Here is a 15,961-nt window from a genome sequence, read left to right on the forward strand (position 1 = left end):
CGAAATGCAGTTACTTTACATTGCTTCGCCCTATGGCCACTAGGGGCGCTCACGTGCCTGCTGCTCGCCCCTAGTGGTCACAGGGTGAAGCGACATAAAATTACTTAGTTTCACCCATCCGTACCATTCTACCGCAGTGAAACTGCGGCGGCTGGTCGGCAAGTGGTTAAAGGAGGATATACAGCATAGTGCTTGTGCCATAGCTCCCAACTGTCCCCGATTACAAGGGACTGTCCCTCATTCCTCCTCATTTGTCCCTCATTTTGGTCTAATCTATATAGTTGTATATGTAGCACTGACCCCCAAAGGAGCGGCTGGTTTGCTTGGGCTTACCGTTTACCTCCTCCGCATTGTAGCTCGTCGTCCTTGTCTAGGGGTTCCCGAGGTTGCTGGCCCAATAATTGCAGAGACCGACACTTGAATTCCTTTTGGAATTTTTATTTGCTTAAAATGTTGAACAGTAACACAGTCTCTCAGTTGGGAATAGAGGGTATAGGTATGGAAGCTCAGGCACTTTGAAACTGCTGACACTTAATAAATGTCTGTCTCTCTAGATAATCCAGGGAGTAGCCACTCACAGCTGGCTATTTCCACCGTCGCATAAGTCCGGGTCTTAGGGACTTAGCAGCCGACACATGAATCAAACTTGGCAAAGTCTCTGCCACAGACTTGGTTACAAACTTTTAGATGAACACAGAAAAAGTCTCTCACAGGAACTTTGTTGTAACAGAAGGATAAGAATAGGAACTTTCTTGCGGTACCAGTATCTTGCAGCCGGTCCGGTGATCCCGTAAGAAATGTGGATTCAATTAGTGTCCATACAGCTCAACATCCAGGCTCTTACCAAGCAACCAGCTTTGTGCGTGGCCCTCCGAAAAGTCCTCCACTGGTTGCATGATGAGTGGCTTGGCCTCTCCAAAACCCGAGACGGCACCGGACCACTTTAGAATCCTCCTTCCAGTTACTGTGCCTCGGACTAGCCAGTTCCGAGACTCGGAAACGGATGGGTCCTCACCCCAGGCCATGAAGGCCTCTGGGGGCTGGTCAGGAGGACCAGGATCATGGAGTCAGAACATACTTCTGGACCGGAACCCAGACCCATGTGACTTCAGCACCTTAAGTACCCCCTCTCCCGGAATACACAGCGAGACAACGCACCCACTGATTGGTTCAGAGAGAGAGATTGGTACCCAATGCGTCCAACCAGACTGCGTTCCAATGCCTGTCAAAGGTGTTAACTGTACCCATGACCAGGCAACACATTAGTACAGCCCAGCCAAACAGATGCCAAAACCACAATTTAGAGCAATTAGCCCCAAGACTCAACTATAGTCTTGTGGAAAATACTAAATTTACAGAGTACCGGCGCTACATATATAAAACGCACATTTTATGTTTCAAAAAGTGTTTCTCAGTGCTAAACCTTTCATCCAATTTCTAAATTTCTGCATTTGTAAATTTTAAAAGCCAATATAAAGGAAGATTAGTGGTTAAAATAGCCCTTGTGGATTTAAAGTGGATGTAAACCCACTCTGATCCTTTCTAAACTACTGCCATAGGGGTTATCTATAAGGATATACATGCCTCCTGCATGTATCTTTACCTGCCAAATGTCTCCCTTCTGTCTGTTATGAGACCCGAAAAACTGCATATTCTGTGGGTGGGTCTGTTGTCTGGAGCTCGGTGGGTGGAGTCGTAATGTCGGTAAACTCCCCGCCCACCTCTATACTCCCCTTCTAATTATGCATTTTCTCCTGTGTATTTCTTACACTGAACTTCTGCCATGATCTCTAACATCCAGGGAAAAGACAGGAAAGTAACCACATGACTTCAGCTGAGGGGTGGAACAGCCAATCCTTGCAGAGCAGCAGAAGAAAGGAGTGGGAGGGAATTAAAAAATAATGCATGTCTCTTAGGCTAGTGCACGAGATATGTAAATCACCTGTCAATCACAGCAAGGGGGAGGATTTGACAAAGGTTTTTCTCTGTTTGTCAAGATTTATCTCACTGAACAATAAGAGGATTGGATTTAGGCCCCTTTCGCACGGAAGGATAGAATGGTGCTTTTAGCTGCGGATTTTCTCGTTTTCTACTGCAGCTAAAAGCACACAATGCTTTCCTATGGCCCCATTCACACACAGCGTTTAGCTGCGATTTCATTACATGCGGTTCGGTGCGAATAGAAAAAAGAGCATTGAATGCATCCAGGTGCGATGTAGCGCAGCTATAGGCACATAACCGCAGGTAAACGCAATCTTTTGTGTCAACTGCGGATAGCAGGGTGAGAAGGGATTCAAGGGACCAAAAAAAAAAGGTTGCTATGGGAACGACTATATTAGATAACTGCAGCTGAACGCAACTGCACAGAAACGCACATAAACGCAGGTAATTGCACTGTACAAATGCAGCTGATTGCTGTGCCTGGAGTCTTGAATTTCACAGAAAAAAATAAATGCTAAACTGCGGCAGAACAGCCGTCCGTGTGAAGGGGGCCTAACTCTTTGTGGCAAGACCCGGCTCTAATGATAGGAAATCTTATACTCTACATTATGACATTAAAAAAAAAATTGGGTTTACATCCACTTTAATTTAGACTTTAGTTGTCAATTTGTCTGTCTGTTTTGAGGGCAGCATTATTAAAGGCTCACAAAGTTAGGCTGTAGATACGTAGTCCTCTTGGTAATGTGGCTTCTGGGCTTTGTCCTGCCCTGTGTATGTGTGGGAAGCCCCGTGGAGCAGATACATTCGGACAGAGGATAATTCTGGGCTTTAGTTGCAACTTTACAGCATCCGTGTGTCTGTCATCTTTTGCCTGGCATCCCTTGAATTGCAACTCGCTTACGTTTTTTTTTTTCCCCCATAAGCCCTCTAAAAGAATCAGAAGAGATGAGAGTGCTGCAAAAGACCTGTTTGAGGCCATCAAAGGAGGCAAGAGCGCCATTCAGGTGAGAACCTTTGCAGTCGACGCCGCTGTCATTTAACTGTTTTCATTGCTCCTGAACTCCTTAGAGGGATGCTGTAGCCTGGCTATCGATGTCTAAGTATTTACTCCCTCTCTCCCTCTCTCCCTCTCTCCCTCTCTCCCTCTCTCCCTCTCTCCCTCTCTCCCTCTCTCCCTCTCTCCCTCTCTCCCTCTCTCCCTCTCTCCCTCTCTCCCTCTCTCCCTCTCTCCCTCTCTCCCTCTCTCCCTCTCTCCCTCTCTCCCTCTCTCCTCTTCCCAACTCCCACTACATTTGACCTCCCTACCCCTCAGTTTGCCCATACTTCCTTTCCGCCCAGACGGACTCGGTTTTTCCAGACCCAAAACATCTGCCAGTTCCTATGTAGCGCTACACACTCTATACCTGCCTCCTTACTTTAGACGCTAGGGAACCCCCCCCCCCTATACGCAGGCGACAACTCGCGCATCTCTGGAAGTCCAGAATACTACCGACATAAGCCAAAACCTCTCTGACACCAAGTGCTGGACTCTAGAGAAGTCCTTCCACAGACAAAAATATTCCTCACCTTATTCATGGATCTCAAGGCATGAGGGATTTTCTTAATATTAAGAACTGTTAAAAAGACTGCAACTCATGAGTAAAGTGCCAGTTCACACAGGGGCGACGCGACTTGCAGCACGACTCACAGACGCGACCTGCACACAACTTCAGCGGCGACTTGCTAAATGACTTCTGTATAGAAGTCAATGCAAGTCGCCTGAAGTCGCCCCAAAAATAATACAGGAACCTTTTTCTAAGTCGGAGCGACTTGAGTCGCTCCTATTAGAACGGTTCCATAGTACAGAACGGAGCGCTACTTGTCAGACGGCTAAGTCGCCTGACAAGTCGCGGTAGTGTGAACGGGCACTAAGCCTATAGCGTGCTATTACTACATTATATTATCTGGAGTCACCTTGTTCGACTTGACTTTACATTGTTTCCATCCTGTAATGTTACTCTTTTTCTTTGAAAATAAAATATTTAAAGGAAAAAAAATACAACTAAAACAATTACAGAAGACTAAAATGGGACTGAAACTAAAATGCCATTTTAGTCCTAAGATTAAGAATAAAACTAAATCTAAATTTGCTGCCAAAATTAACACTGCTCGCTACTGCTCCTGGGAAGATGTGTGTCGTCATTTGCCAGGAGTCAGTGGGCAGCACCGAGGGCTTCGTTGTCATAAAAGCATAGAATGCATTAAGATAAAAAAAAAAAAAAAATCTTCTGACTTTAAAACCACTTTAAAATGATACTAATACTAATGAGACCCTTTTTCCATCCATCTGGTGGATGAGATCGGATGAAAACGGACAGACTGATCTGTTTTCATCCGATCTCCCATAGAAGAGACAGTGAGAAGCGGAGAACAAATAAGCAATTCATGCTGAGCAATCGAAGTCCATGAAAACGGGCATTACTGTGTGAAAGAGCCCTTAAAGCGGGAGTCCGCCGTTTTTTTATTTTTATTTTTTTTTAAAGCCACCAGCTACAAATACTGCAGCTGCTGACTTTTAAAATAATGACACTTACCCACCCAGCGCGCCCGCGATGTCGGCACCCGAAGCCGATCTCTCGATCGTCTCTCGGGTGCTGCCGCCACCATCTTGGGTATGGGAATCAGGAAGTGGAGCCTTGCTGCTTCATTTCCCGGTTCCCTTCTGCGCATGCGCGAGTCGCGCTGCGCAATAAGGATGGTCCCCGCTGTCAGCGGGGGACCCACAGGAAGTGGCCTAAATATCCACAGATTCTGCGGATATCTATGCCGGAAGTGGGTGCAGATACCTGTATTGTACAGGTATCTGCAACGCCCTCCCCCCTGAAAGGTGCCAATTGTGGCGCCAGAGGGGGGAAGGTTTCCAATGAGCGGAAGTTCCACTTTAGGTTGGAGCTCCGCTTTAAGTGGTTAATATCAGCTCTCTGCTGACCTCACAGAATCGGTCCAGGCTAATCCATAAAGTCAGGACCTTCGGAAAGGGGCGTAGATTCTGCGGAAAGGGGCGTACCTTCTGCAGATATCTACGCCGGAAGTGGGTGCAGATACCTGTACTGTACAGGTACCTGCACCCCCCTCCCCCCTGAAAGGTGCCAACTGTGGCACCGGAGGGGGGGAGGGTTCCAATGAGCGGAAGCTCCACTTTAGGGTGAACCTCCGCTTTAAAGAGAACAAACATGTTATACTTACCTCCTCTGTTGCAGTGGACATCGCGGACCGTTCAGATCCTGAACGGACGCTCCATACATCTCTATGGAGCGACGGATGTCAGCGGTGACATGTCCGCTGTCATCCGATCCGCTCCGCTAAATCCAGACGGATGGATACCCTATTTTTCATCCGTCTGGTGGATTGGATAAAAATGGACAGGCAGTCCGCCGGCTCAGCGGGGATCAACGGATCAATCCCACCTGAGCATTGAGGATGTCTGAAAACTGATCCGCACGTGTGAAAGACCTTAGAGTGGCTGCTACACACAGAGAAGTTTTTTTTTTAATCTTAATACATTATGATAAAAAATCCTTCTGCCTTTACAGCCACTTTAACAGCTCAGCTCCCCCCTCCCAGATGTGACTTGGCAGATCCAATGACTTTGCTTTCCCCTACAAGAGCTCCCACTCTGTGTTTACATTAAAGAGCAGGCTGCAAGGTCACTGCCAAGTTGCTGACTTGCGACACTTCAAAAGTCAAGTTAATAGGCTGTAGAGGTTAAAAATTTTGATTGAAGGAAAAAAAATTAAGAGAAAATGCTAGCAAAAAAAAAAAAAAATAGGTCAGACATTTCCTAGCAGAACTGAATAAATGATGTCCATTCCCTTAGAACACGAGCAAAAAACGGAGCTTTGCTGGTAGTGGAAAGGGTAGAGGAGTTCTCTTTGGGCGGGGCCTACATTTCGGTGTCCAATCCAGAAGGGGAAAACTTCTGTCATTCAATGAAAAAAATATATATGTTTAAATATATTACGGTGAGCACAGTCCTATATTTGTATGCATTTATTTCCTTCCGTTTGCATGTGTCTTTCATGCTGCGTACATTTTCTGAAAAACAAAAGGGGGGTGAAGCTGCAGTTGGAAATTTGGGTAACCACAAGCCACAAAAATGTATAGATGGAAAGTGTAGCATTGAATACAACTGTAGAGAATGTTCCTTGCTGTTGCAGTTTGGTTTCTCTCCAAGGTAAACTTCAACATTATGGGGTACATTTAACTCTTTCTCACCCACCCTGGCATCTCTTTTGAACAGTTCTGTGTTTTTTTTTAATTTTTTTATTATTATTATTTATTGTCAAAGGAAAACTGATTCAGAGTAATGAAAAAAATTTTTTTTTTTAACTTTATGTAGCTGTATATTTCTTGCTGTTACTATGACCCACCACTAAATAACCCCCCCCCCAAAAAAACAAAAACACTAAAATAAATTCTCCTTTTCCTGGTGTTGTGGCAATACCACATATGTGTATATTATTTGTTGTTTGTACCCAAAGAAAGGCCAGGAAACAATAATGCCCTGTACACACGGTCGGACTTTCCAGCGAAAAATGTGCGATCAGATCTCGTTGTCGGAAAATCCAACCGCGTGTGGGCTCCATTGGACTTTTTCCGTTCGGAATTTCCGACACACAAAATCCGATGGCGTAAATTCCGATCGTGTGTACACAATTCTGATGGACAAAGTGCCACGCATGCTCAGAATAAATTACGAGACGAAAGATATTGGCCACTGCCCTCTTTATAGTCCGGTCGTATGTGTTGTACGTCACCTCGTTCTGAACGATCAGATTTTCCGACAACTTTGTGCGACTGTGTATATGCAAGGCAAGCTTGGGCCAAAATCCGTTGGGAAAAAAAAAGGACTTTGTCATCGGAATGTCCGGGCATAATGCACATTTTGCTGTTTTCCTCCTACCTAAAACATGTGATTATATATATATATATATATATATATATATATATATATATATATATATATATATATATATATATATATATATATATATATAACCATATCAAGAAATTTTTATAAATAATTGCTCTCACTCACCCCTCTAAAAGTAGAATATATATATATATATATATATATATATATATATATATATATATATATATATATATATAACATAATTTTTTTTTTTTAAATTATTATTATTATATATATATTATATATATTCTACTTTTAGAGGGGTGAGTGAGAGGAATTATTTATTAACATTTATTGATATGGTTAGGCAGATATATATGTGTATATATGTTATCTCTATCTTTGCCTAACCATATCAAGAAATTTTAATAAATAATTCCTCTCACTCACCCCACTAAAAGTGATAAATAGACTCTGAATAATAAACCGCAGTACCCAAAGTATTTTTAACTTTCCAAGCATAAAATTACAAAATAAAATAAAATACTTTGCATGTAACCTTTTGAACCTGACCATGACATTTGACCCTCCTTTCAGAAAAAAAGTGAGTACCGGTGTGTGTGTGGGCTTTACAAAGCGTGATCACTCTGATAGCCAATTTACAGGCTATCCCAGTGACAATGTAATCGGGAGCCAGTCCTTCTGGCTCTCAAATGTTAGTATGAGACCTGGAGCTGTGGGTGACAGCTGGGAGCGTGGGATGGAGCGTGCTTCCAGTACAAATACAGGCGTGAACATATGTAGTACCTTCAAAGAAGGCCCATGCTGCATATATGTCTGTGACTGTATGTCTGGTACCAGTTAAAGTGGAACTGTAGTCAGAAAATTTTCCGCAAGGTCACTTTTAGAAGCGGTGGAATAGGTACCCCTTACCGACGCTTCCTGGTGCTTCAGGGGGTAATGTTGCCAGTTGGCATGTTTTTTCCATAGAGATAAGCAATGGCTAGATTGCCACCGCACATTTCTATGTCCTTGGAGGACCAGAGTGACATTTACATCACTCTTGGTTCTCTGGCCATTTTTAAACCTAATTATTATATTTTTTTTCTTAAAGGGGTTATAAAGGTTAATTTTTTATTTTCTACATAGGTTCCTTTAAGCTAGTGCATTGTTGGTTCACTTACCTTTTCCTTCGATTTCCCTTCTAAATGTTTTTTTTCTTTGTCTGAATATCTCACTTCCTGTTTCTCCTCAGTAAACTTCACACCATCATCCAAGCTGGTGGTTAGTCAGCCAGAACAGCTTACTGAGGAGGAACAGGAAGTGAGAAATTCAGACAAAGAAAACAAAGAAAAAAAACATTTAGAAGGGAAATCGAAGGAAAAGATAAGTCAACCAACAATGCACTAGCTTAAAGGAACCTATTTAGAAAATAAAAAACGAACCTTTACAACCCCTTTAAAGCAAAAGAGTGTGTGTGTGTATATATATATATATATATATATATATATATATATATATATATATATATATATATATATATATATATATATATATATATATATATATATATATATATATATATATATATATTATAATATATATATATACATACATATACCGTGTTTTATTTTATTTATTTTTATTCATTAAAGTATATTTAAAGTATATAAAAAAAAAAAAAACGACCGCCGTTTTATTCTCTAAACGTTTTTAGAGGTTCTAATTAATTGTCTAGCAAATAAATACAGATTTTAACTTGTAATCAACAAATGTCAGAAAAAAGGCTCGGTCAGCAAGTTGTTAAGGTCAACTGTCTAACTGTGGATTTTATATGATCTCTTGGTGCAGGTTCTTGTTGATGATTGGTTGGACAGTTATAAGAAAGACCGAGCAGCTGCTCTCCTGGAATTGATCAATTTTCTGATACAGGCTTGTGGATGTAAAGGTGAGGTTGTGTTTTATATTTTTTCAGTTGTATAGCTGGCTGCTGGAAGAGAATCGTGCCATGTAGTGGGGTTGATTTGCTAAAATTGGAGAGTGTAAATTCTGGTGCAGCTGTGCATCGGAGCCAATCAGCTTCTAGCGTGTTCAATGAAGCTTTGACTAAAAACTCTGGAAGCCGATTGTTTTTTATACGGTGCTGCACCAGATTTTGCACCCTCCAGTTTTAGTAAATAAACAGTTTCCCATTCATTGATTGTCTAATCATGAAATTTCTGTGCTAGTCATACTACGTTAAAAGATTCAGTTCACCCAATTATCATATTTGAGATTTGGAACTATTAAGTGTTGCCAAACTTTTTAAGGAAATGTTTGTGAGTAACTGTCTCCATGGCACTTCTAGTCTACTTTACCTGCCACAGCGTAACCAAACACTAAACCAGTTTACATAGGAGCCAATTACGTTTGATGTAGGAAAGCAGAGAATGTGAAGGCTGCCCACAGAAATTTGGGGGAATGTACCAATTCACTGTTGCAGGGGGGGAGCAGTTATAGCTGCATTTCTTTCTAAAAAAAAAAACAAAAAAAAAAAAACAGTTCTCTGTGTGAATGCCTGTAGTTAATTTTTGTCTGTTTATTGGCAGGTGTGGTGACCCAGGAAATGTTGGATAAAATGGAGAATGCGGATGTCATTCGAAAAATGACTGAAGACTTTGGCGAGGTCTGTGCTAGACTAGGAAGGAAAGACTTGTAATCCTACTATTGTATATTTTTGTTTTTTAAAGCTTGAGTAAAACGCACATGGTTAAAAAAAAAAAAAATAATTCCCTCAAAGACAATGTCATAATGTGCTAGTATGCATTGCATACTAGCACATTATGAGAAACTTGCCTTAGAAAGAAGCCCTCCAGCACTGCAATGTCACTGCTGAGAGGACTGACCTCTTCCCCCCCCCGGTTTTCCTTCTGGGTTCGTGGTGACATGGAAATTTTATAGATGGGCAACTCCTATCTCCATATTGATTAGTGGTTCCAAATTAATAATAACTACTGCAGTAGGGAACAGACACAAAAGATACACTCCGCATCTTTCCAAATAACTGTTCTGCTTTATTATGACGCAATTGAAGGTTTTTATACACATGATTACGTAGGTATCACATTAATAATTGTACTTTTATGGTAACAAGGGGCGTAACATAGGCAGACTAATTCTAATCAGAACTCGAAAATTTAAAAAATGTAAACATGCAATGAAAACATTATTAGTGCCGTGTGCACAATGAGGGCATTCTGCAATACATATAAAACAGAATACAATTATATACAGAACTTACAAATTTCCTTTACAGTGCCCTCTGGCTACATGAGGGGCCAGGGGGAGCGATGATGTCACGGGCTCTGAAGTTCCGTCACTGTGTAAGCCGGACCTTCAGAGTGCATGCGCCAGTGATGTCATCGGCTGCATGCACTCTGAATATCTCTTAAACCGTGCAGGTTTAGGAGATATTTTCAGTGCCTTTAAGTAAACCTTATTATAGTACAAGTGGTGTAACAGAATTTACTACCACTTTAAAACCAAAAGGAAAATGTAAATGTAGCGGCCATAACCCTTTGCAGGGCGGCCTTAACTCTTGGGGTTACCCCCACTTGGCTTGTTCTTCCACGTCTAGGGGTTCCCAGGGTTGGTACCCAACAACCTTGGACGCTGACACCAATAAAGTCCTTTTGAAAGGTTTTTATTTGCAGGTGTAATGTCCAACAACACAGTCTTGTATGGGAACAGAGGGCAAGGGTGAAGAAACTCCGGCACCTTGAACTGCAAATATAACAAAGTCTCTAGTACCACCCAGAGAGTAGCCACTCACAGCTGGGCACTTCAAGCCTGAACACATTTCTAGCCAGAGATTATGGCGGTCAGCACTTTGATTAAAAACTTGTGAAATCTCTGACCTTGAACAAGTTGTAACTGAAAGTGAACAGGAACCTTTTTCCTCAGTACCTGGAACGTTCTCTGTCTCCTTGACAGTACTGGAAAAAGCTGGATTTGTCAATGTCCTTCCCAACTCAGTAACCAGGCACTTCTCAGGATGCCAGCTTGTCGGCCCTCCTCCAAAGAGTCCTCCCCCGGTCACTTGCACAAGCTGCGGTGCCTCTCCAAGCCGAGAGCACACCCGGACGCCTTGAATCCTCCCTCAGTTACTGCGCCTCGGACCAGCCGGTTCCGAGACTCGGCAACAGACGAATCCTCACCCCAGACCAGGCGGGTCTATCGGGGGTAACCAACAGAAGCATGTTGCGTCAAACGCTCCCGTGACCGGGACCCCTCACGGGGCTACCCCGGTCCAGAATTAGGAACAGACCGCTAGGGCCTCATGGATGAACCCGTAACACGTGACTTCAACACCTTAAGTACCCCTCCCCAGACTCCTCAGCGGGGCCCGGCGCACCCACTGATTGACTTCGGGGAGGCTGATACCCAAAACGTCCAACCAGCCCTGGTTCTGAGCCTGTCATGTGCACCTCACTGTACACATGACCAGGCAGAACTCTAACACAGCCCAACCAAACTGATGTCAAAGTTAAAGAGGAGGGCCGGTTTAAAAAAAAAAAAAAAAAAATGTAAAGTCAGCAGCTGTAAACACTGTAGCTGCTGACTTTTAATAAGCACACTTACCTGTCCAGGGCACCCGCGATGTCGGCCGCCCGAGGCTGACCCTTCCCTCGGCGTTCGGGTCCCGGCGCCGCCATTTTGGCTAAGGGAAACAGGCAGTGGAGCCTTGCGGCTTCACTGCCCGTTTCCTACTGCGCATGCGCGAGTCGCCCAGCACTTTGTGAATGGGGCGCGCTGTGTTCTGGGACACAGTTCCCAGAACACAGCGCGACCCATTACCCAGAAGACGTCGCACGGAGGAGAGAAGACAGAAGATCTCCGCGGAGGAGGAAGAGGCAGATTAGGACGATGTGCCTAGCAACAGGCATTTCTGATGCTAAATTTTTTTTTTATTTTCTTTTTTTTCTAAATTTTAATGTATTTTTTTTTTTTTCAGGGTGGCCCTCCACTTTAACATACATAATTAACCCTCAGAACCCCATTACCGTTCTGAGTCAAAAAACTAAATTTACACATGAATGACACTTTTGTCCAAAGAGTCATTGCTACACAAAGTATTTTTTATTCCTATTTATTATATTATGCTAGGAGTTTTTATTCATTTTTTTTTTTTAACCTTGCTAGCATTCACTTTTGAAATATAATCTTTAATTGTCATTTTGATCCTCCTGTAGGACTCTGCGGATTACCCCCTGTCACTCAGTACACAGCCTTGGAAGAAATTTTGTCTCAACTTTGGGGAGTTCCTGGATAAGCTGGTTATCAGCTGTCAGTATAATATCATGTATGATGATGTTCTCATGGACACCCTCATCTCCCTCCTTACTGGGCTTTCCGATTCACAGGTGCGAGCGTTCCGTCACACAAGCACCTTTGCAGGTGAGGACATTTTATCACATCATGAGAGTTACGATTGAACTTGAGTAAATAAAAAAAAGAAAAGATGGCAAGTAAAAAAATAGCAACGGCCACAACTGTTGTTTGCATCTAGTCCTTATTTCATTAAAGGGGTTGTAGAGCCTAACGGTTTTTGACCTTAATGCATTCTATGCCTTAAGGTGAAAAGCCTTTTGTGCTGGAGAACCCCCCCCTTTTTCTTACCTGAACCCGATCGTTGGAATTGCCACCTCATCCCTTTAAACCCGAACACCTTTGTATTACACAGGTTCTGAGGCTAAAGCAAAAAAAGGGGGGAAGAAAGACAGAATGGACTATACCGGTACCTGAACAAGATATAACAAACAATTTGTAATACATTTTTAATTTTATTGATACAAAGTCCACACTATACAAATATAAAATTCATTAAAAAAACATATGTTCTAATATACTTTTGTAGTCAAAATCATAGATACTAGTTGACGCGTTTCGCCGATGGCTTCCTCAAAACCAGGTAAATATGACTATAGAACCTAGGAGGACCAAAAATGGGAGAGCAAAGGTATATAAGTAAAATCCTTCAAGTATAGATTCTAAATATTACACTATATGTACATTATCAATAAATATTCCATCATAATTTTACTAAGAATCAGACTCACTTACATACGTATAGCCTAAGTTAGCCCAGCCTAGAAAGGAGGCCCGTACTCTGGAGGCGGTGTATCACCCTTAGATATAATTTAGGGGACAAGTGGATGGTGTCTGTGCAGATCCAAAATCCGGGAGTAGCATTCATATATTTAGGTTCTGAGACAAATTAAATGCAGATAAGGCACCAAGTGAGTTTAATTACCACCTTCATCAGCCACAGAAACTGTGTAATTAACCACTTAATAACCGGCCTATAGCCGAATGACGGCTACAGGGTGGTTTCTTAACTCTGGCAGGCCGTCATATGACGTCCTCCCAGAATTCCACTCTCGCGCGCCCCCTGGGGCGCGCACTCGAGAGCATCCGTGACCATCACGAATCACGGTAAACGGCCGCTCATGGCGGCCGTTTACCACGTGATCGCTCCGTCAAATGACGGAGTGATCACTTGTAAACAAACCAGCGTCATGGGGTCCCTCCCCCTCTCTGTACCGATCGGAACAGCGGAGGGGGAAGAGATCGGTGTCAGCAGCGATGTGGGCTGCATCTGCAGTGCCCACATCGCTGCTCACCAAAAACTAACCCCTCGATTCCCTGCAAATACTCTGCATTACTCTGCATTACTCTGCAGTACCCTGCATTACCCTGCATTACTCTGCATTACTCTGCATTACTCTGCATTACTCTGCAATACTCTGCATTACCCTGCAATACCCTGCAATACCCTGCAATACTCTGCAATACCCTGCAACACTCTGCAACGCTCTGCAACACCCACCAATACCCTGCAACACCCTGCAACACTCTGCAATGCTCTGCAACACCCGTCAATACCGTGCAACACTCTGCAATGCTCTGCAACACCCTCCAATATCCTGCAATGCTCTGCACTGCAATACTCTGAGATACCCAGCCATAGTCGGTGATACCCTGCAATACCCAGCCATAGACACCGCCGCCCTCCGGTGCTTCTACCGACTCGCCAATACGATCAAATCCAGAATCTTTTTTTTTTTTTTTTTTTCAGGCTTCCCAGCTTAGAGATGAGATGCGGGGTCTTATTGACCCCCAGATTTCACTGTACAGAGGACCTGTCATGCCATATTCCTATTACAAGGGATGTTTACATTCCTTGTAATAGGAATAAAAGTGATCAAAAAATTTATTTTTGGGGAAAAAAATGTCAAACTAAAATAAATAAAGTAAAATGAACAATAAATTTTTTATTTTTTTTTAAAGCGCCCCTGTCCCCATGTGCTCGCATGCAGAAGCGACCGCATACGTAAGTCCCGCCCACAAATGAAATCGGTGTTCAAACCACACATGTGAGGTATCGCTGCGAACGTTAGAGCGAGAGCAATAATTCTAGCCCTAGACCTCCTCTGTAACTCAAAACATATAACCAGTAAAAAAAAAAATTAAATCGTCGCCTATGGGGATTTTTAAGTAGCGACGTTTGGCGCCATTCCACGAGCCTGTGCAATTTTGAAGAGTGACATGTTGGGTATCGAATTACTCGGTGTAACTTCATCTTTCACATTATGCAAAAATTGGGCTAACTTTACTGTGTTTTTTTTTTTTTTTAAGCACAAAACTTTTTTTTTTCCAAAAAAAAAGCATTCGAAAAATTGCTGCGCAAATACCGTGCGCGATAAAAAGTTGCAACGACCACCATTATATTCTCCAGGGTGTTTGCTAAAAAAACATATATAATGTTTTGGGATTCTATGTAATTTTCTAGAAAATAAATTATGATTTTTACATGTAGGAGAGAAATGTCAGAATTGTCCTGGGTGCTCCAGAACGCCTGATGGCGCTCCCTGCATGTTGGGCCTCTGTATGTGGCCGCACTGTGTAAAAGTCTCACACATGTGGTATCGCCGTACTCGGGAGTAATAGAAGAATGTGTTTTGGGGTGTAATTTGTGGTATGCATATGCTGTGTGAGAAATAAACTGATAATATGACAATTTTGTGAAAAAAAAAAAAAAAATCTTGATTTTGCAAAGAATTGTGGGAAAAAATGACAACTTTAAAAAACTCATAATGCCTCTTACTAAATACCTTGGAATGTCTTCTTTCCAAAAAGGGGTCATTTGGGGGGTATTTGTACTTTTCTGGCATGTTAGGGTCTCAAGAATTGAAATAGGCCGTCAGTACTTCAGGTGTGATCAATTTTCAGATATTGGCACCATAGCTTGTGGACTCTCTAACTTTCACAAAGACCAAATAATATCCACCAATTTGTACTTATTTTTACCAAAGATATGTAGTGGTATAAATTTTGGCCAAAATTTATGAAGAAAAAATTACTAATCTGCTAAATTTTATAACAGAAATGAAGAAAAATTCATTTTTTTACAGAATTTTCTGTATTTTTTCTTTTATAGCACAAAAAATAAAAAACCCAGCGGTGATTAAATACCACCAAAAGAAAGCTGTATTTGTGTGAAAAAAAGGACAAAAATTTCATATAGGTCCAGTGTTGCATGACTGAGTAATTGTCATTCAAAATGTGAGAGCACCGAAAGCTGAAAATTGGTCTGGTTATTAAGGGTGTTTAAGTGCCCAGTGGTCAAGTGGTTAATATGTGTTCGGGTTTAAAGAGGAAGTAAACCCTGATGGGTTTACTTCATCTTTGTCTCCCTGCAAAGGTAAAACGTAATGGACTACTATGCATCGCACAGTAGTCCATTATGTGTCACTTACCTGACACAGGATCCAGCGATGTCACCGCTGTAGCACGGAGCGTCCATCTTCTTCCGAGTATCGCTACTCCAGCGCTGTGAGTGGCGTCACTCCTGCGCATGCGCACAGGAGCCGCCACTAATAGCATATCGCCGTTGGCAGCGGCATGTTCAGTGCGCCTGCACGCCTCTGTCTATGGCGCCTGTCTTTTTGCAAATATCTCCTAAACCGTGTAGGTTTAGGAAATATTTCATGGACCTACAGGTAAGCCTTAATCTAGGCTTACCTGTAGGTCAAAGTGGTTTGTAAGGGTTTACAACCACTTTAAAGGGATGAGGTGGCAACCATA

The 15,961-nt window shown here is 42.5% G+C and overlaps 1 protein-coding gene across 1 annotated transcript in view; it reads left to right on the forward strand.

The window, feature by feature from the left end:
- Nucleotides 1–15,961, forward strand: part of STAG3 (STAG3 cohesin complex component) — a 171,059-nt gene that overhangs the window by 19,794 nt on the left and 135,304 nt on the right. The window contains exons 4-7 of the mRNA XM_077470584.1: nucleotides 2,865–2,945; nucleotides 8,687–8,783; nucleotides 9,424–9,500; nucleotides 12,067–12,271. Of these exons, the coding sequence (XP_077326710.1) occupies nucleotides 2,865–2,945; nucleotides 8,687–8,783; nucleotides 9,424–9,500; nucleotides 12,067–12,271 (460 nt within the window). The remainder of the gene's footprint in view (nucleotides 1–2,864; nucleotides 2,946–8,686; nucleotides 8,784–9,423; nucleotides 9,501–12,066; nucleotides 12,272–15,961) is intronic.

This window comes from Lithobates pipiens, unplaced genomic scaffold, assembly GCF_037356315.1.
Source record: "Lithobates pipiens isolate NorthernLeopardFrog02 unplaced genomic scaffold, aLitPip1_a1.2 Scaffold_8, whole genome shotgun sequence".
NCBI lineage: Eukaryota > Metazoa > Chordata > Amphibia > Anura > Ranidae > Lithobates > Lithobates pipiens.